This window comes from Ambystoma mexicanum, chromosome 4q (genome assembly GCF_040938575.1).
Source record: "Ambystoma mexicanum isolate Mex_15411 chromosome 4q, UKY_AmexF1_1, whole genome shotgun sequence".
NCBI lineage: Eukaryota > Metazoa > Chordata > Amphibia > Caudata > Ambystomatidae > Ambystoma > Ambystoma mexicanum.
In genome coordinates, this window is record NC_090928.1 from 919,430,182 (window position 1) to 919,452,172 (window position 21,991).

Genomic DNA, 21,991 nt, shown 5'->3' on the forward strand with positions numbered 1-21,991 from the left:
TAGGATTGGAAACTTATTCCAGGACGTCTCAGAATTTCCATGACCATTCGAAGATATAGATTGAAGGGGAGCGGTGACAGTGATGAGCCCTGTGGAACCCCACAACCTACAGTACATGGATCTGACGTATAGGCTCCTAGTCTAACACATTGTTGACGCCTTTGCAAAAAAGATCTGAACCACCGAATGGCATGCTTAGAAACCTTCCCAACCACCCTCAGCCTCTCTAGAAGGATAGTATGGTTGACCGTATTAAAGGCGGCTGACAGGTCAAGCATCACCAAAAGTGAAAGCTTGCCCTAATCGGCCACCTTCAAAAGTTCATCATAGACTGCCAACAGAGCTGTTTCCATACCGAATTTCCAGACGGAACCCGGACTGTAAAGGGTCCAAGAGAAGTTGCTCTTCAACAATTGCTTGCAGTTACTGAGTCACCACTTTCTCCAAAATCTTCCCAGGCCAGGGAATACTGGCAGTAGGGCGATACATTTGGAGAACAAGTGGATTCAAATAGGATTTTATTTTTAGAATAGGGGTCAAAATGGTGTATTTTAGCATGTCAGGCACTGATCCGTGGTCTAACGATTTATTTACAAAAGTAATAACAAAAGGAGCAATTTCCTAAGCCATACGCCTGGCCACAACTGCTGGAAGAGGAAATAGTGTCAGCAATCTCGACATCAATATCCCCGCTTCCCTCCTCCACCTCCTCACCTGTTGAATCAGAGTCTTCTTCAATAGATCTGAGAGTTCGATGCGCTCTGTAGTCCTTTTCTTTTTTTCTTTTTTGCGGATATGCAGAGAAGAAGCCACAGTGAGAGCGATAGAAACGCCCTGACCGTGACCCCCTCCCGGGAGGGACCGGAAAGGGGAAAAAAGCTAAGTTTAGGGAAAAACCCCGGGGAATCACAACGGCAAGTGGGTATCCTGATGGAGGTAGTAGCAGCTGAACTCAGCGGAAATCAGCAAATCTCAAATAGAAAGTGAGGAAAGAATAATAAAGAAACAGGAAGTGTAGGAAATTCAATAGCTCCTACTACAGGAAAACGGAAAAACTGCAAGCAAACAAGATGGTACATATGCCAAAGAATAAGAAGAAAAATAGAGAGAAAGGTCCCGGGAATCGGAACCCGAAAGGATGAGGAGGAGTAAAAAGAGGAAAGCTCAGCGGAGCCAGAATACAGCGTATAGCAAACCGCGGCAGCAAAAGAAAGCACAGCTGACCGGAAAGGGTTGCAACAACCAAAAGGAAGATAGGGTGTGGCTTAAATAATGCCACGTTCGCTTAAGCGGAAAAAGACTAGACCGTTAAGTGGACGTGACAGGAATTGGGAAGTGCGTAGTCGGAATCGGGGCCACAGACGCCAGGTAGGAATGTGTTGCATGACAAATAGGCAGTCATTGGTTGGTTTCAGCTTTTTCATCATTGCATGTATGTTATCCACTGTCACATGACGAAAATTAAACTGTCTTACAGGATGGGCCACTTGCTCGTGACTGCCAATTATCTGAATTTGTGCTTCAATGCGCTGAGGGAAAAGGGGTTGGGCTCATAGCTGCGATATTACTCTTAATTGTAGCAATTTTATCTACAAAAAAACGATTAAAATCGTTGGCCTGTGCCAGCGATGGAGTAATAGACATATTATTGCTAGTAGGATGATGGAATTTGGAGATAATAGAGTAAAGTTCTCTTGAATTAGTTCCTGCCTCACAAATTTCTTTGTGGAGAAATTTTCATTTTGCCTTAAACATAGCCTTTTTATAAATCCTAAGTGCTGTTTTAGCTTTGATGTCATCTTCTTCCATTTGATGTGTTTGCCAATTACGCCTTGTCCGACTGACTTGTTTGCATAATGGTATCAGACCTTGTGTGTACCAGGGCTTCTAAATCCTTTTTTTGTATGTTTTTTTTGGTGCAACCCTAGAACAGATCTTCCATAAATTTAGTTCCAATATGAAAGAAATCTTCGCTGGACAATGAAGTGTCGACCAAAGAGAGTAAATTCAACTATTCCAATGCAGATATTTTTTCCAAATCTTTATGTCTCCGTGTTAATATCCCAGTGTCCAATTTAGGACTTCGAGAATTCTTCAATCTGGCTGTTAGTATGAATAATTGGAGCCTGTGATCGGACTATTGAATTGGTATATTGTCTAAAAATGAACTACAAATACCTATTACTATGAGCTAGGCAAGGACCCTTTTTATGAGTAGATGTTATTCGTAAAAGCCTAAAACCATGATTTCCCAAAATATCCCAAAGTTCCATAGAGCCTGGATGATTAAAATCATCCAGACACAAATTCCAGTCCCCCAATAGCAGTATTTCACCATGTTTCCTGCCTACTGTAGTTAGGAATAAATCAAGACACTCTAAAAATTCTTTGTATGATCCTGGAGGCCTATAGCTCAATATCACATGAGTAGCTGGGTTAGGGGATAACTCAATAGTAAATTGCCCCACTTGTGATTCATTTCCCCAATCAAGTACTTTAAAATGGGAAATGCACAATACATCTTGAAACACTTGTGTATAGGCGCGTTACAAATACCATATCATATCATATCTTTGTAAATAATAGGAATGCCCCAGCCAGTTTACCCACTCTGTCTATGTTTGTTTATTTATTGATTTGTAGGGCGCACCAAACCCATAGGTAACTGGGCGCACGAAGTACAGGAATACTTAAAGCTTAGGTTACACAATAAAATATAAAGTAGGCAGCAAGAAATATACAAGGAAATAAAGCAAAAAAGGTACACAGCAAAAAGGTACAGTGGGTTACATAAAGCAGATGGGTAAGAATATACATCAGGGTTAAGACCCGCAGGGCTCATGTGTTGAATCAAAACATTATCTGGTACTAAATCGTGAAAAACTACATGTGACACCTCTGTGAGCCATGTCAGTTATAAAAAGATTATCAAGGGCTTGCTCCTCAATCAAAGTAAAAATCTCAGTAGTTTGCACATACACATCTGGCATTAATTAAACCAGCCTTAATGCCTTCCAACTTCTTAATTGTGGGAGTCCACAAATCCAATGGGAAGCAATTCCTAGATTTTATTTAGGCTTCTCAATGTGATTGCCCCCTTATTATTATCCAGAATGTTAAATGCTGGTATGTCATAGATATACTTTTTTCCTCCTGATATAAAAGCTATCACTTCTAAGCAATACGGCTCAACCAGATCCCGAGTCCGTGTGGAGTCAGACAGCACAGCCAGAAGTAGCAGTCTCCCCCGCCGACCGCTGTTCCAGGCCAAAACAGGCAGTTATCTGGGTCGGCTGAAAATGATGCGTTCGACCCACGTTTGGCACCCAGAGCGATGTAGTTCCTTGTAAAGCACTCGAGCGTCAAAATGATTTTCAAATGCCGTATAACTCGTTGTTCAAGTAGATTAGAAATTCCCCACTTCATGTGCATAATCAATCCCGTAATGCCAACACATTATTTCATTAAAATGAATTAAACAATTTAAGACACCTAATGGCAAGAAATATGATTCTAAATACAATTCTGATAATATGCCCTTCATTTTGAATTAATGTTTGTACACTTATCAGGTTCATTTAAATACAGTTTGTATGTTTCTCTTCCACAGGTGGTACAGGCTCGTGGCCTACCCTTCATTTACATGGTGGCTTTATGGGAGGCTTGTCCGCGTTCAACGAGTAATACCCGCCTGTGTCGTTGGAGCCATTCGTGCCAAATTCCCCAGTGACATTGGACAGTACAGGGGATTATCACACACTGTGCTGCAACCCGAAGTACACAATTTGTAGTATATGTGTGCCAGCAACAAAACAAAATACAAATGAGCTTTTATGAATATTTTTTTCAATTTTTCAGTGAATCAAGGACATGCTCACTTGTCTATGATATGATACGGCATTTATAACACGCCTATACACAAGAGTTTCAAGGCGTGACGAGGAAAGGGGGGGAACAGAGGGAAGACATGACGATTTTACTAGGCCAGGTGACATTGAGATCGTGTACGTGCAGGGAAGAGCGGGTGGGAGGTAGTGCGGGGGGTAGGGCACAGTGCAGTACATAGGATAAAAATAAAATAAATAAGACAATACATAAAATAAACAATAAATAAATAAGACAATAAATAAAAGTACGGCCAGCTGGTGGCAAGTCTAAGGGACAAGAAAGAATGGTTGGTGCCCTTTTATGCTTACATACTTCACAGCAATCCATCCCCCCTCCATTATAACCCACTACAGTACTGGGGATGTTGGTACTTAAGACTACAATTACATCGCCCTTTGCAGCTGGTCCAGAGTAGGAGGTATGAGTATTTACAGTTCCCTTGAATGAAAGAAAGTAAATCCTACATAGGATACTATTAGACAGTGACATGCATATAAACGTGCAGTGTTTCAAATTATTATGATTTCAGTTCTAACATTACACTTCCTCCCTAATACAGAATACATTGCAAAATGTTTGAGGGCAACATTACAATCAGGCTTCCAGATAAGGTGCGTACCAGGCCTTTTTACGCATGAAAGTCTTGTAAATACGACAGCTTTATTATTTTCCTGAGTACATTTACACACAAGTTTAGAACAGAGGGCAGGCAGTGCAAAGGGCAGGTTACTTGATAAACCCAGAGGGTTCTTTTGATTTTTATAATCTTAATATCTATGTTCTATGTACAGCGCTTTGCCAAAAGCGCTATATAAATAACCATTTGACCATGAGATTAGATGTAGAATTTAGCATGCAGTGCTTGCCTCTCTGCACTGTTGTAATCGTAACATTGGCATACCATTAGGTAGTAATAGCTCCAGGAAATTAGGACTTTCATTAAACATTAAAAGACAATTCTGCTATAGAACCTCAAAATACACAATACAATTCATGCTTGCTTTACTATGTAATTGGCTAGGTTGTGTTTTCAACATTTAAATAAATACAGGAGAGATCAAATGGCTAAACTTTAGAGAAATAATGAAAGGTGTATTCTGTCACAATGCAGAAAGTTGCCGCATAGCAATGATTTCCATACAGTTTTTGCACACGTCGGCTGGCTTTCACATACATTTTTACTCTTGCAAAGGAGAAAAGTCATGTTTACTCTCTTAAAATCACATTTACTCTCAAAGTTTAAAAACAGGGAGTAAAATACTCCCACCTCAAAATCTTATCTGGAGCACTGATTACAATCAGTATGTTTTGCACAGTGATCTCTGATCAAATATGCTTGCCATCTTGGATGGCTATCAGGTGAAATTTGAAATGTATATTTTGACTAAATGACGTACACTGGTTGCAAGGGTATGTGTGTAAGCGCCGTGTGTGATGAAAGATTTTAATGTCCAATATGCAGTGCTCCAGATAAGATTTTGAGGTGGGAGTATTTTACTCTCTATTTTAAACCTTGAGAGCAAATGTGATTCTAAGAGTAAAAATGACTTTTCTCCTTCGCAAGAGAGTTAAATGTATGCAACATCCAGCCGATGTGTGAAGAAACTGTATGGCAATCATTACTATGCGGCAGCTTTCTGCATTGTGACAGAATACACCTTTCATTATTTCTGCCCATTTGATCTCTCATATATATATATTATATATTGAAATCACGAAAACCTAGCCAATTATATAGTAAAGCATACTTGAATTTGTATTGTGTTTTGAGATTCAATAGTAGAATTGTCTTTTGATGTTTAATGAAAGTCCTAATTTCCTGGAGCTATTACTACCTAATGGTATGCCAATGTTATGATACAACAATGCTGAGAGGCAAGGACTCCATGCTAAATTCTATATCTAATCTAGTGGTCAAATGGTTATTTATATAGCTCTTTTGGCAAAGCGCTGTACATAACATATCTATCACAATTACCACCAAACCAAAGTCGGTACTCCTTTATTGATCTCGAAAGGATGAAAGGCTGAGTTGGATTTGCCGGGATTCGAACCCGCAACCCAAAGATCACAGAGATTGCAGCAACGAGTGCTGAACCGGCTGAGCGATCTTATTGGCCAACATCCTTCAGAGGTTGGTTAACTGAGTATCGAGTGAGGTATAATGATCACAGTACCTAGAAATATGACTAACCATTTATGAAGCGCTACATAAAGTTAAATACCCATCTGGATTATCACTAGGACAGGTTTTGCTGAGTTTCTATTTCAATTACCAATGTAACTTTCATTTGTTTGTTTTTGAACAGCGCTTGCACTTTCAGAGTCAGGTTTTGGATGTTTTATTTGTAGTCTTGAAGATTTGAGAGGCTAGAACACCTGTGATCAGTGTAATGACAATTACTCACCCTTGAGCAAAGACTCTGCTGCCACTGTCCCACTGACCATTTATAGTAATGTACCCCATTGACTGCAAGGTTGAATGGATGTAAACTAGACTGTGCATAGTCATCATTTTACACTGTTTTTATAATTAGACTGTAAATTAAATTAGAAGTGTAAAAATGATCTGCCTCTGCATGATTATGCGCAAAGCACCGGAACTCTGAAAAATACAATTGTCCAATACTGGTTTGCTTTCACTGGAAAAAAGCATAACTTGTTAAAAAAAAAATGTTTTAAAAAAAAACAAATCTCAATTGCAACTTAGTTTTCCATCTTATTAATTATACAATCCTAAAATTCGACGAAAACATGCACAGTGCTTTTGAAGCTGAATGGAAACAAACCATTCCTTTTATCAGTGTGCAGTTTATTTTTTTGAAAGGCTTCAGAGAAATACATTCTGTTTCAGAGGTTGCTTGCAATTACATCCATGTAGATAGAAATCAGAAGAAGCCTTCTGGTTTCTGTCAGTGACCTTTGCACTGCCCTCTGCTCTAAACCTGTGTGTAAATGTACCCAGGAAAATAATAAAGATGGCGTATTTATAAGATTTTCATGCGTAAAAAGGCCTGGTACTCGCCTTATCTGGAGCCCTGCCAATATGATTTCTTTTTTTCCCTGCATATTCTATTCAAGGAATTTACACAAGGTGTGGAATTCGAAGTGGAGGCACATGGATCAGAGGTGAACATAAACTACTACTGGATACACTTGGACATCAAATAGGATTTGTAATACATTTTTATGTAGTCATTTTTTTTATTCAATCAAGTTGCTTCTGCTTGTTGATATTTAAATATGTTTTGTTTGCGTGTAAATGAAATGTGCTTGATTTAAACCATACAAAAACATTTTTTTTCAGCTTGCTGGTGCAGTTGTGAAAGAGAAGACCACGGTTTCACAGAAAATCAAGAAAACAAGGGTAACTAACAAACAATTTCGTTTTCTAGAAGTGTTTTGTGCTGGTGTTTTCTTCATAACATGTTTTTGTATTTAAAGTGTTATCTTCTGTATGTGTGCTGTACATTGAACATGTTTTTACAACACATCTCCCAGAGGCCCAGAAGGAAAAGAAGTATAAGACCCAGACACCAAATGAAACCAACGATGTGGCTTTCCAGACAGATTTCAACATGGAACAACTAATATTTGAGGCGCAGCGTGGTACAGTCAATAAGCAAACTCGTGATGCTTATGCCCAATGGCCTGAAACTGAATGGAATGTGACCGGCAAAGCCAGCAAAGTGTTCTTGGACCATTGCTACAATGTGAGAACTCGACAAGAGGAAACTGAATATAAAAAAAGATGCATTTGAATTCCTCGCAGACCACTTGACACAATCTACACCCGCAAAAAAAGGTCTACCCAATAAACATTCGACGTTGGCGGTTTCTCCAATTCGTGTGCAAATAACACAAGCTGAACTAACAGACTGAAGTTTCGACGCAATTGACTGAGGAACTTGCCTAAGATCTCGACTACAGTTTGCCTTGTTTGGGTGATTTGACCACCGCAGTTGAGTCACAAACCACATTCATGCAGGACCATTGGCTAGTAAAGGAGCCAAAATACATTGTATTGAACAGCTGCCTGGTAGAGATTATACTGATGCTGAATGTATGTAAGGGGAAAATATGCAGGGAGCCATTGGTGAATGTGTCTCGTGTATTACATGACACTAAACTGAAAATCCAAGCCAGCTGTGTCCACCTCCATGATACATGCACATGGTCCGCTCAACCGATGCTGGGCAAAGTCCCAGCTGGAAATCTACTATTTTCAGCAGCTTTACTTTTCAGTGGCTCAACTTTCAGAAAGATGTCTTCAATTTGTGGGAGTTCAGTTCCTTGCTAAAACCCAGTATTACAAAATATCAAAGTGAATTCTTATTCCCCGCTATTAGTCAAGCCTGGAAAATTGAACAGATGTCAATCGAAAGCACTTTCTCTGGCAAACGTTTCTGGCTAGCTGGCGACGGACAGTGAGTAAGCCCCGGATTTTCAGCAAAATACAGTACATACCACTTTCAAGACATGGAAAGTGAAAAAATGGGGAGTTTGATGATTACGCAGGTGTCCGAATGTACATCTTCTGTGGCCATGGAGAAACCTGGTTTGATCAAATCCCTCGAACATCTTCAATCGAGGGGAATGCAAATAGACCTCATAGCCACTGACAGACATGTTTCAATAGGCCATGCGAGAACAGTTTCCAATCATCAATTTGATGTATGGCACGTTGCCAAATCAGTAATTCCAGCTGCTGGCAAAAGAAAGGGTTCGGAAAATATTTTACAGTGGTCTCAGTCTTTCAGCAACCATCTTTGGTGGAGCTCCAAAATTTGTGATGGCTCTGTGGAAATTCTACTTGAAAAATGGCACTCATTAATGCACCACTGTTCCAACGTTCACTCATGGACAGAAAATCAAAATGTTCACAAATGTGCACATGGACCTTTATCGGAGGAGCATGAATGGAAGAAGAAGTGGTGGGTGGCATGTTTACCTCCACACAAAGCTCTTGAGAAGATCATGTACGATAACACTCTTTCAAGACTCCTAAAAGGGACTCACAGACTTCTGTCACACTGGAGATTTGGAGGTGTTCCACAATATGTGCCTAAAGTACAGGCCCAAAAGGTTGCATTTCAGCATACACGGTATGCAGGCCCGAATATTACTAGCTGGATTCACGCACAACGAGAACTTAGCAAACGAACAATCGAGAACTGCCGGAAACTTTGGGATGCTTCGTTACACCTTGGCCTTTGCTAAACGAAGCAAAAAATGGGTGGCCTAGCCAATATACCAGGAAATGCAATTTGATTTTGTGAAAGATGTCACTTTGACTTTGTTGGCCATAGTCATGGAATCGATCCCGATTTTTTGTTCCTAGGACACATACGTCACAAAACATTACAAACAAGCCCTGTCCACCTAAAGCTGAACTTGTTAAATAGTTGACTTCCCGTTATAAAGGATTTGCAGCCGTGTTCTTAGTATGCTCAATTTAACATTTGGGATATGTTCCCCAATGTTTGTACATTGTACATCAATCAAATGCTATTAAACTTGAATTTCAAGGTTCTAAAAAGTATTGAGAAATATTTAATTATGCTGATTTAATCCGGTGTATGATTAATGTATATCTTTTGCCTTCCCTTCATTTATATTACTGGTCTTCGATCGATGAGACACATGTCCGTGGTTGCTATTGGTGATATATTTCAAAATAGAATTGTCCTAGAAGATTGGTGCAACACTGCCCTTTTTTGGTTTCTGAATTATAGATAGGCTAATGGATATTTGCCACCAGGCAAAGGTACACTGAGGCTTGCTGTCTGTAAATCCCTCTGCTAGACCCAAACCACATCCACACATGCAGTTCATGGCAGTGGCATTGATGGCCTATGGTGGATAAGATTTTCATAGCAATGATCAATCGCCTGACCTGTGTCAACCCCATAACTAACATATCATAACTGGGTTTTGCTTTTCATGAGCCCCTCCGTGTGTCATTCCCATGTATTCCCCCGGGACCCTCCACCGCCCTTCCTCTTCTCTCAACAACCTACCTACTGTATAGTGCTCTCTGTCTCTCCTATCGTTTCTAAATGCTTCTCTGTCGAATATTCTGCTCTCCTCACTAAATCAGGTAGCAGAAGTTTAAAAAGGACATCCTGTTCTCCAATCCTGGCCTCCCTATCGCTGATACCTATACCAGTTCTTCCTCCAGGCAAACCCCCACCAACACCCTTTTTGTCGTTCCCTCGCCAGAACTATGGAATCTACACATGGTATCTGTGCTCTCTCCTTTCTCTTCTCACATTATTGGTGGCACACGGTGGGTGTCCCTCTTGCCCTAACTACCCCCTCCCTCTTTCGCCCTGCACTTTTCCCCTTCCCCTCTCCACTGGACTTGCGCGATCTGGTCTCTGTCGCTCTTGGCACGCGTGGGTCAGCTGGGCTCATCTAAGCGGTGTGAAGGTCAGGGCAAGGGAGCAATGCATCGAACTAAACTAAACAGAAACTGCAGGGCATAAAATAAGCGGTATTGCATCGCCATTTGCGATATAATTAAGCCTGTTTGCTGTTTATGTTCATGTCGCAGTTACTGATTTTCCACCAAAAAAAAGGTTCCTTTTAATGCCTGCCTCTGTGCACAGCGTGCACTGCAAGCAAGGCAGGCAGGCAGACACACCCAGGCTGGGCTCAAAACATCGTATCAATGTGAGCCCAGCCCGGGTGTGGTGTCTTGTGAGAGGAGGATCTCCGCCCCCCTCACACTCTACTCCGGCTTCAACGGTAAGGAGGTTTGGGTGGGGGAAGACGGTCCCTTTTTATTAATTTGGGGGAGACGGGCCCTTTTTATTAATTTATCTGTTGGGTGCTGGGTGTAAGTGGCAGATAATATTTCTCCTACCCAATATTATTCTCAGCCACTTACACCCAGCACCCGCCATAATAACGCAGCCTTGTGCTCGTAGAAGAGGTCTTCTACGAGCACAAGGCTGAGTTATTAGGGCGGGTGCTGGGTGTTACAGAGCAGACGCTCTTCAACACCCAGCACCCATACCTGCCTACATTTGAAAATCAAAATTCCTGAGATTTATGCCCTGCCCACAGTGAGTCACAAAACCCTGCCCATTTTCACCTGGCTCTGCTCACATGTCAAAAAGGTAGACATTTGCGGTTCAAACTGAAATATGCATATTTCATTAAATTGCCTTTTCACAACCACCCAAATTGCATTGGAAAAAAGGCATTCGCCTTCCATAAAATCAACACTTTAAAATGTGCACATGTAAACTCCAAGAACCAATACAAAGGTTTTCCCTGAATTTTGCAGTACCGAAATTGGACATTTCGCCTTAGTTGTTTTTCATCAGGTTAAGTAGGTGGGCACAAGGGGCACTGTGACCCCCCCCTCCCCCCCACCCCAGCAACGCCACTGGTCATACAGTGAAGGTCATTAAATAAGAGCACATTGACGGCAGGGTGCAGGACCATATATAGAACTGTGAAGGGGACTCTGATGTGTCCCCCCCCCCCCGCTGGCCTCCCCACTGCTGATGGTGGAAACAGTGGGGCAGGGTCGGACTGGGGCATAAAATTGTCTTGGGCACCAACCGAAAAAGTGCTCCACAGTGAATGAATTCCTTTTGTGACATTGTTTGAATAACCCCGGGGTAGGTGAGGCAAATTGTACATTTTAATTCAGCAACACTGGTCAAAACTATTGGGCCAGTTTGATGAGTTACTGGACTCCAGTGACTCATCAAACTGGCCCACATTGGCCAAAAAGGTGGCTCACTTTGACCCAATAAATGGGCCCACACAAGCATTCTGCGTTCTTGGTTAGGCCATGGGCCTATTGTCCTATATAGGCCAGTCCGAGCAGCCTGCAGTGGTGCATGGAGGTTAGCTGCCGAATTTATCACGAGGCAAGCAGCCAGTAGGAAGCTTTACACTGGCCAGTTTGCGGACTGGAACCATGGGGGCAGTTGCTTGACCCCCCCCCAGAGGCTCGAGGCCTCACTTGTTTGTAAAGGCGAGAGGCCCAAACGCTGTCCCCGATTGCTGGGCTGGGTATTGGAAAGTAGCTGCGCTGGCATTTGTTCGGCTGTCGATTCTCGAGGCCCCCCCCTAACCCCCCCAGAGTGAGTGTGCTTTGTTGTGGGTAGCCGGTAAATGAGTTGCGTTTTGCCCATTTTGTAGGAATTGGTCTGCAGTGTAGAGGAAGATTAGGCAGAGAGGACCTTCCCACTTCAGGCCTGAGAGGTACGCCTAGCCCAAAGTTTTATTCTAAAAATATCTTGCAGCAAACCTTTACATTTTACAGACATTTAACTGATGTTATACTTCAGGAGGTACATAGAAATCATTTCTGCATTCTTGCTCATTCTATATCTTGGGGTACAACTAATTCTGGTGACATTCAATATTAGATCATTTGCTAATCAAGAAGATGTTCATTAGCAAAATCTGCTAATCAATTTTTGAAAAATAATGTATGCCTTGAACTGATAATGCATAAATAATGGCAGACATACAATCTTGCATGAATAGGGGTACTTCGGTGACATGAGATAATATATTGGCATTCTAAACTCTACCTGTTGGAATATATTTGATACCACAAACTCTGTACCCAGGTGCACACCATAAAGGTTTGATCTGCCATCTGCCCTGCTTGGGTCCTCATGATATAGGTTACCGTGTGTTGCTTTTTGGGAGAATACATTACTACATAGGATTACGGCTGTGATGTGGGTCCTTGACTGATGGGGCACGGGCGGGTCAGATGGATATCAGCATGAAAGGAACGGCAGGGTCTGAGCTGGTGGGCTCTGGCCTGGCGGGGTGGAGGCTGCGAGTGCAGGGGAAGTTTAGTGGAGATGAATGGGCACCTGGGCTCATCACTCGTCAGTGTCTCACGTTCTCTGCAGAGCACATTCCTCCGTGAGAACAGGGCTCGCGCAGAGGTGGCGATGGTGTGGGCTGGCTGAGCGAGGCGCTGGGGATGTGAGAGCTTCATTTGTACAGAGACACATTTCGGGCCGAGTAGAAAGATGTCATTCGGGCTATTTCAAAATGGTTTCCTAATGCTGGGCTAGAAACTATAGTGTATGTGTTAATTGCGATTGGGTGTGGTGTAACGGAATGTCGTGGGATTGGCTATGCCTCCCCCCTTGGTTATTACATACGTTATGTTTCGAGAGTGACGAAGAGGTGGATGGGGGGCAAGGATCGTCTACTTCCCAACACTAGTAAGATTGCTGTCTCGGTCATCCCTCTGTTCACCCTGCTTTGCCTCGTTGCGTCTTGAATCACTTATGCATAGGCGCGTTATAAATGCAATATAATTTCATATGATATCATTACCTTCAGTGTAACTGTTGTACAAAAATAACTAAATTACTAGCACTATTGATGGTTAAAAAAGTATTCATGATCGCGCGGCATTGGTGGATGCCAGCAATCAATTTGCTTATTTTTCATGCATATTTCAAATGCCACGTTGGTCGGCCAGGCTCATCGCTCCCATGACCCCATGACTTTGTTTGATGTTGCTTGTGGGGAGTGCACACCGACGAGTCTTGTACGGTGTGTTTAATTTTTTGTGGCCTTCCTTTACAGAAAAGAAAGCTACTAGGCATACACGCTCTAAACAAGGTTCAATTGGTATTCGACCTTGGACGAAAGGGAGGAATCTCCATGGCTTGAAGGACAGAAGAGAATACTGACAGAAAGGATAACATTCACTATTTTGAAACTGGACATTGTAACCTTTACTTTCAATCTATGCAAACCGTTGTTCTGAGCGGACACTTTCTATTACGACAAGAGAATGGAACTGAACTATTAAAAAATAAATTGCGATTCGCAACAGCATTTAGGCTTTATGCATATGGAACAATTCAACGAGGTGCGAATATGCCATTTGACTAAAAAAAAATATACACAACAATTTATTCCGTAGATTAAATTTATACCACAACATATTTAAAAAAGCAATCGCGTAACTCTCGGGCTGTTTATAAAAGTCTAATAATTTATATGTGTACACTTTAAAGACGAATGAGTAAAGGTTTCATTTTCTAACCGGTATTGCTTGCTTACATTGTTATGGTTTGTTAGTTGGAGCATATTGTGATAATTATTCATCGACGACCCGCTAACACAACCAGTATGCAGGCTAGTAATATCTAAACCACTTCATCCCATGGGATATCAGGGTGTGCTATGAACGTTGTATTATTGGATGTGCCGGGTGCAGAACATTTTCCAAGGGGACTTGGTTCGCTTGGCCAAATTTAATGTTGCAGTTCCGTTACATTTTTAAACAAGGTAGCAGGCACCCCCTCTGTAGAAAGAACATGGCATGATAACCTGTTATGTGTTTTTTTCACACTTGAGTTTCCGCAGCCATCGCCTTTTGCTCAATGTACCTTTTACAGATGGGAAATAACTACTTGCATATCCATATTTGCCCTGCCCACATGGGCAGTGCAGCACCAAAATGCTATGGCAATTCCCTTCTGAACAAGAGTACCTACAGCAACCCCATGGACGTGTTTCAGCCTTGTTGGGTCTCATCAGTGAGGTGGAGCTGTGGCTCTCTGAGCACAGTGAGCATGGAGTCCAAGTCTGGGCTCCCCCAGGGAACTTAGGGTCACCAACCCTAAGTTCCTTGCAAATGTTACATTTTTCCACCAGCTTCCGCATTCCATTAGGAGCTATACATACTCCACAGTGCTAACCTCTCAAGCACATCGTAGACTCAAACTTTCTGTGATGTTTTCTGTGTGTTTCCATTGTTTGTGGTTTGTGTTCGTTATTAGGTTTCACCCGGTGCAGAATTACAGGGAACATGGATACATTTGAATAAAGAACGGCTACTAAAATATATTTTTGTGTTTTCTACACAGCTACATTGTGCCGTTCTGCAAATGCCATTGTTTCCAAATACCGACAGATGGTTTCTTCAGCCAGCAGTGGCAGATACGCCTAAACGGATGGATTTCCATTACGCTGATGCGGGACGATTGCCCGACCAGTATGCCCTTTGGCGGTACCAGCAACAAGGAGCAACCTGTCATCGTTTACAGTCTAGCAGGAAGCTGATGCCAAAGCATTGCGATTCAAGGTGCGTCGAATGCACACCTTCCCCCGAAAGGAACACTGTGTGCCTCATGATAAAGATTTGATGCTCTAACCCAAGGACATTCAAAAATTGGTGGTTAATCTAAATCAGTGGATGTTCTCGGAGCGCTTTTTGTTAAATAAAAGCACATTATAAATTATAATAGTATTGATGTTTCCTTTAAAAATAGTGTTTTCTATTCTGATTTGGGACACGCTGTGGTGTGAGAGGATGTGTATGTTGATATTCCAGGCTCTGCGTCAGCTGACGTTAAGACGTAGGTGATGACTGCGCGCGTTTGGCTACACTGCCCACCAACGTCATGAAAATAGGTGGAGAATATCGCTAGGAATAGTCCGCTTCAAGAGCGGGTGATATGATTTAGTGCCGCAGGGGCACTTGAATTTAGGACGATCGATCCACTGATAAGATTAGCATAAGATTAGCATAAAATGGCCACGCCTGACTCGATTTCACAAGTTTAAAAGTGAGAGAAACTAAGGTAAGGTGCATAGGAAATGTTTTCACGATCCATCAGTTTGCTTAAAACCACATGCCCGATTGCTCGGGACGATTACATTTTTGAGTGCACTATTCCTTTAATCCGGTCCAGTTTTGCAATAAGCAGCACGATCGATTTGTTTGCTGTGCCAAAGATCATCTTTTGCATTCTGGTGATTGCATTTTTGCCTTTCCTATTATAAGTGCACAACGTCAAGTCCGAGAATTAAAAGAAAAACAGGACTGAATTAGCAATGACCGAAATTGTGTGAGGGACAGACCACACACTATTTCAGATAAAGCAGGCAGCCCATGATTTGATTTCAAGGTACACACACTCCCTCACACTGTGCATATGGCATCAACTACACATCATACATTTACAATCCTATAAATATCCAGTGCATACACCTGCATAATGCCCATACATCCACACTGCCCGCACCATTTCACATGCATCCATATATACTTGCCACATTCACCCACACAGCACATACATCACAGTGTATATAATGGTAAAAAACATTAACTCAAAGTTAAAAACGACATCGAATGGTAATATTTGGGAAGCCAAACTTCCACAAGCTCCACTCTCAATACTACGAAAAGAACTATAAATCAAACTACAGAATTCTGACTTTGCACTTCAACAGAATATAGCATGTCTTATTGCAGCACTGTCTCTTGTATTCGCACAGGAACCTATAATGTAAAAAAATAAAACAAAGGCATCAAACTAACTTATGTAAGTGCAGTGATCACATTGATCTCAAAAGCAGTTCTAGCTCAAATGACAAACTGGTATACAAAATCACAATGATTTAGAGCTTAATTAGCTGAAAACAAGTGTACTTACTAAGTTGGGATATACACCTGTTTCAGTTTACTCTCTGCTTCAGCAGCTTTCAGACGTTTCTACAAGCAGAAAAAAGTATAAACAAGCATACTCTTTGTTATATCATTTAAAATGTAGTACATGCAACCTCCTACATCAAATGTCTGTCAGCAAACTTAGCTTGCCATCGTAAACAACCAAATCCTCATACGAACGAAGCATATATTTAGCACTACAAAGAAAGCTTAAAAAAATTAAAGGCATTTAATTTTACAAAAATTGGCTATAGCAAGGCTATTAACTTGTATCTGACGTGACCACAGACTTCTTAAGTAACAAGATTGATTCGCTAGATCAAGTTTCAATATTAATAAAATTGGCAGATAGTCTGGCCGTACAAAGTATCCCAGATTGAGCTTTCTGACATACTCGCTAAGTGTAGTGACATCCCATCTACTGCACATCACCCCCCACAATTACTTCCATGCAGGTTTCCACAAACAAAATTATTACACCTAATTCTGTAAGAATAATGGGGACTATACTGAAGGAATGCCAAATACATATATGATAATGTGTTTGCAGAACGCAATGAGTATGCACAGCAAGTATCTTTCAACAGTTTTTCCCAGATCTCCTTTTCTAAAAGGCCACCCGTCAATAAACATGTGATGCAACGTTTTTTAGAATGCAAAAGAAGGCACATAGATTTAAAGCAAGAAAAAATAGATAATAAAATGGAACGCTAAAGAATATTTCCCAGTAATTTCAAGTGAGGAAATCTATTGCTATGCAAAATCTTGGATTCTTAACATTTAATCTGCTTCACAAAATAAATTTCTGACGAAAGCATCCATGCTTAACAGAAAAATAGCACTTAAAAACTGCAAATACAAAAACATAGAAAATTAGAGTAGCGCCAAATTTTCAGATATGCAAACAAGGATTCTTGATATATAAATGTTAAAGAAACTAGTCCTTCACCAAACGCTGAAAATAAAAAAAATACACACAGAGCCGTTTCCTTTATTTTACAGCTTTAGTAATGCTTCACTATGTATACATTTTTTACATTTGTATAGCGCACTAAGTCCTCAGGCATCAAGGAGTTTTACTTGACCAATTATTTGCAGAGAGAAAATACAAGACATGTCTGGCATAGCAACACATGGCATAATGCTGTAAGGGGGTTGGAATCAGGTGGCACGAGTGATCCGGTTTATGCAAATAGAGTTTTTAGAGATTTCCAGAAAGTCCAGTAGGAGCAGTCTGCTCGCAAGGATAGCAGGAGTTGGTTCCACTGCTGGGCTGCGATAGTTGGGAAGCTTATGCCTCCAGCTTTCCCCCCGTTTAAATTTGGGCTGATGAGGCAATGGGCATAGGCCGATGTGGGGAGTCTGGATGATGGTGCACTCGTAATTTTCTGCGAAAGGTGGGGCGTGTGAGGGGCTTCCTGCGATAGGCATCTGTGAGTGATTGGTAGTATCCTGAATCGAATCTTCTCGCGATGTGGAGCCAATATGCCTTTCTTCTTGCTGCACTGATTTATTCGAGCCTGGATATGTTCAATCCTACTCCGACGGCATTATTCTGGATGACCTGCATCTTCCTACTGTTGAGTTCTGAGGTGCTTGCAAAGAGAACATTGCAGTAGTCCAGTCTTGAGCCGATGGCAGCTTGTGCAATTGTGAGGCAGCTCTCAGTGGCTAAGAAGGGTCTAGCTGCATTAATACGTTTCATTGTGTAGGCTGCGGATGAGGCGATGAAATTCACATGGCGTGTGAGGGAGATTGTGGCATCCAGGTAAACTCCTAGTGTCTTCACCGACTGTGAAACTAAGACCAGGATTCCCTCAATTACAAACACGGAGTACTGGGGATCAAGCTGGTTAAACACAGCTGATGGGTCCACTAGACGGATCTCTGTTTTTTCATTGTTTAAGCAGAGGTGGTGTGTTGGATGGTTGAGTAGACAGAATTCAGGCCGGTGGAGTCATCAGAGTAGTTGCCAGGGAGAGGGAGCAAGATTTGCCTGTCGCCCACACAGTTTGTATAGGATACGCTGATGGCATCAAGGGGGACAAAAAGGGATCTTGTGAAGATATTGTAGTGTTGGAGAGATACGACGCTTGCAGTATGCCGCAGGAGATGGGTGCAGTGGCAGGGTGACCATTAGCATTCCCTTTGAATAGCCTGATGGACCTCTTGCCAAGGAAGGAGGCGATCCATGTAGTTGCTTCTGGCGAGAAGTTAGCAGCCAATGCAAGGTGGTGGCAGAGGATCTTGTGATCCACAGGTTAAAGGGTGCCGATAGGTCAGGAAGGAGTAGTAAGGCAAGCTTGCCCTCATCTCCGATGTCATCCAGCTGATTCTTGAGGTCCAAAAGAGCAGATTCTGTACCATGGCCAGGACGGAACCCCAACTGACAGATCCCCAGGATATGATTAGCTTCCAGATAAAGCTAGATTTGAAAGTAGGCATCTCTAAGATTTTCGGAGGAATGGAACTGTCGCAATGGTGCGCTAGTTGGTGGGGTTTGTTGGATCTAGTGTGTTATTTTTTTGAGGAGGGGGAGAACCCAAGCTTTGAGGCTAGACAGGGCTGCGTCAGAGGAGAAAGAAGCATTAATGAAGGATGTGATGAGAGGCAAAAGATCCGGAGAGCAATTTTGAGTTTTGGAGTTTTGATTGTTTGAGCAGCATACATCATCGTTGGTGATAATGGCTGGAGGGTTGGGAGGTGTTTCAAGTACCTTAAGGATGAAGAACATTTCCCTTGTGTCTGATTTGGCATTGGCGATACAGGTGTTATACAAGGTAACCTTGGCCCGTAGGATGGCATGCTTGTAGCATTTGGCAGCGAAAGTGAATTCCAAATTCCTGGTCGTAGAAGGTGACTCTTCATTTAGCTTCAGCAAGCCATTTGAGGGAGCAGAGTTCGAGAAGGTCCTGGATGAACCACAATTTCTTGTAGTCAGAAGGTTTGGACTTTCGTGGAAGTAGTGGGGCAATGGAGTAGATGGCTGTAGTCAGCACAGTGGCATACAGATCAGCTAATTTATTGGGGTCTGTAGAGAGAAGAGATTGTGGTAAGAGCGTGATTAGCACAGGGGCAAGGCGCTCCATCGTTGGGTTTCTTGAGCTGCGGACTAAGGTCTGGTGCAGTGGGGGGTGGAAATAGGGGAGTGTCCAATGGGGGACATAGAGAAGTGGATCACATGGTGATCAGACCGTGGGCACGGGTTGTTACTGGTGATGGCATAGCACTGGAGGTCCGCAATCCAGCCCAGGGGGCGTCCTTTCGAGTGTGTAGCAACGATGATTCGGTGCATAAATCATAGTGAGGCAAGTGTGTTAGCTACTGACGTAGCAGCAGTATCAGTGGGGTCTTTGTAATCTATATTCAGGTCTCCTAGGAGAAGGGTTTTTGATGTTGGCTCAATGTGGGCAGAAAGGGTGTGTAAAATGTGCTCTTCAAAAGTTAGGTGCCGGGCCAATGGGGTGATGGACAATGTGCATAGTTACAGTTTGAGTCGGAGATGGGTAGTTTTATTGTGAGGGTCTCACAGCTAATGTTAGGGGATATGCTGATGGTTCTAAAGGCTTGAGAAGTCGATGTAGGGCTTGGAGCATTGGGCATAAGAGGAGCCAGCCGTTCAGTGACGATCAACGGTATTGGGCGCCGAGGCTGAACAGGTCATGTAGGTACTGTGCTTTTGAAAGTTGAGGTGTTGTAGGCTCCACCGAGCTGGTTGTCTCCAGTCGTGGGAACATAGTGCGAATAGGGCATGCTGGGAATGATTGGCGCGGGAGGTGGAGATTCGTTAGGAAGGCTGGCGGGAGGAATGGGTTGTGTTTGGGTAAGGAGATTAGGGGGGAGCAAGTGAGGCGTACGCTCAAAACGCAGTGTGGCAGGCTCGTAGATGGTGTAAAAATGTTTTGTTGCAGTAGAGGACAATTTACCAGTAATACTTTGCAGGGAGAAGTCGGCAGCATGCTGGTGTACATCGTATTGGTGCATATCGCGAGAAGGGACTGTGGGCTGAAATGGTCGAGGTACTGTAATGTATCGATTTCGGCTGTTGCAGCCCAGGATTGGCAGAGCAAGACAGGAGTCGAAGTAAGTGATCTTGAGAGTTCGCCTTCAAAAGGTGCTGGTTGCTTATTTCTTGGGATAGAACAAGAGTTTGGCAGCATGGGGAGGCTTGCACAATGAGTGTATGGTGGCAAATCCTAAGGAGGGACACGCATGGCGGCGCAAGTTATTTGTGGCAATCCGTAGAGGTTTCTTATTGCGGAGTGGATAATCATGGTTGCGAGTCGAGGTGCAAGATAGAACCTATAAAATGTGTGCATAATGTGCATATCATTTCAAGTAAAATAATTTTAAGTGCAGCAGATCAGAGGGATAATTAAACTTTCTTAGCATGCATGCTCTAGGAGCGCACACCAGCGGTGGGATTATATTTTGCTTGGTGCTAAGCGTTAAGCAGAAAATACACTTATCACCAGTTTTTCTGCTTGTGGAATACAGAGTGGAACAAATTGGATTTGCCTCAATATAGATTATATTAAAAAAAATTGTGACAGGATTGAATGGTTTTGCCAATGTTTTCTGGCAACTAAGTGATAAGAATTAGGGCTTGCTCTAAATGTGGATAACCAAGGCAAACAAAACAGAGACCCATTACCAATTGTGTATGTTTATGCAGCAAGGAGCAAAATAAACATTGCTCTACTTCTCCAAGCTGAAAGATGGGACGTTAAGACTAATCTATTTTTTAGGCAGCAGGTACAAAATAACAAATAATGTTCATTTCACAATAACAAGTTACATAGCTCTTCGTTACTGTTCTTTCTGATTGGACGTTCCTCCCATGAATTTGTCATCTATATCCATCTTTCTCCAAGCACCAGATTTCGAAATGATTCTGCTGCCAGGAGGTACAGCGTGCTCTACGTTGGCTCCGCCCAATGCCTTTACAAACCCAGCATGACATCAAGGCCAGTGTGTGTTGTACATCAGCCGCACCCCCTCCCCCAGACTGAAGGAAAGCTTGGGAAAGATTCCTTATAAAATAAAGTTATTAAGAAAACAAACAAAAAAATACACTTTCGGCCTAGTCCCCATTAATTTTTCCATAGACAAAAAAAAATAATTTTTTCAATGTACCCACTTGTGGCAAATACATATGCAAGATAATATGACAATGCATTACTTACCGTAAAAGCATTTCTGATGGTTGTATCTGCTTAGATTCACATGCTGTGCATAGGTCCGACATCCAGTGGTCACTGCGGAGTATTGCATTTTGTTTTTCGTAGTCGAAAAGGGGACGTCGACAAGGCGTGTCTGTAACACTATCCCTATAGTGACGTGCGTTGTACCCACAATCCCTCACGCGTCGAGGTCCCTCCGTTTGTATTTTTTCTGCCCTGAGGGAGCCTTCTAGACGCGAGTGAGTACAGAAAAGAGAGAAATATAGGAAAGGATGTCTATGTTCCTTCCATCCGAGCGGGGAGGAAGGGCGGGCGCATGTGAATCTAAGCAGATACAACCATCAGAAATGCTTTTACGGTAAGTAATGCATTGTCTTCTGATGTTAGTTAATCTGCTTAGAATCACATGCTGTGCATAGACTAGCGAGCAGTACCCGGAGTTGGCGGTGGGTTATGA

At 42.4% G+C, this 21,991-nt stretch overlaps 1 protein-coding gene across 4 annotated transcripts in view; it reads right to left on the reverse strand.

Moving 5' to 3' along the window:
* Positions 1 to 21,991, reverse strand: part of MTA3 (metastasis associated 1 family member 3) — a 1,736,304-nt gene that overhangs the window by 1,103,252 nt on the left and 611,061 nt on the right. For all 4 annotated transcript variants that reach the window (XM_069608476.1, XM_069608475.1, XM_069608474.1 and 1 more), the window contains one exon: positions 16,338 to 16,396. In XM_069608476.1, coding sequence (XP_069464577.1) covers positions 16,338 to 16,396 — 59 coding nt within the window. The remainder of the gene's footprint in view (positions 1 to 16,337; positions 16,397 to 21,991) is intronic.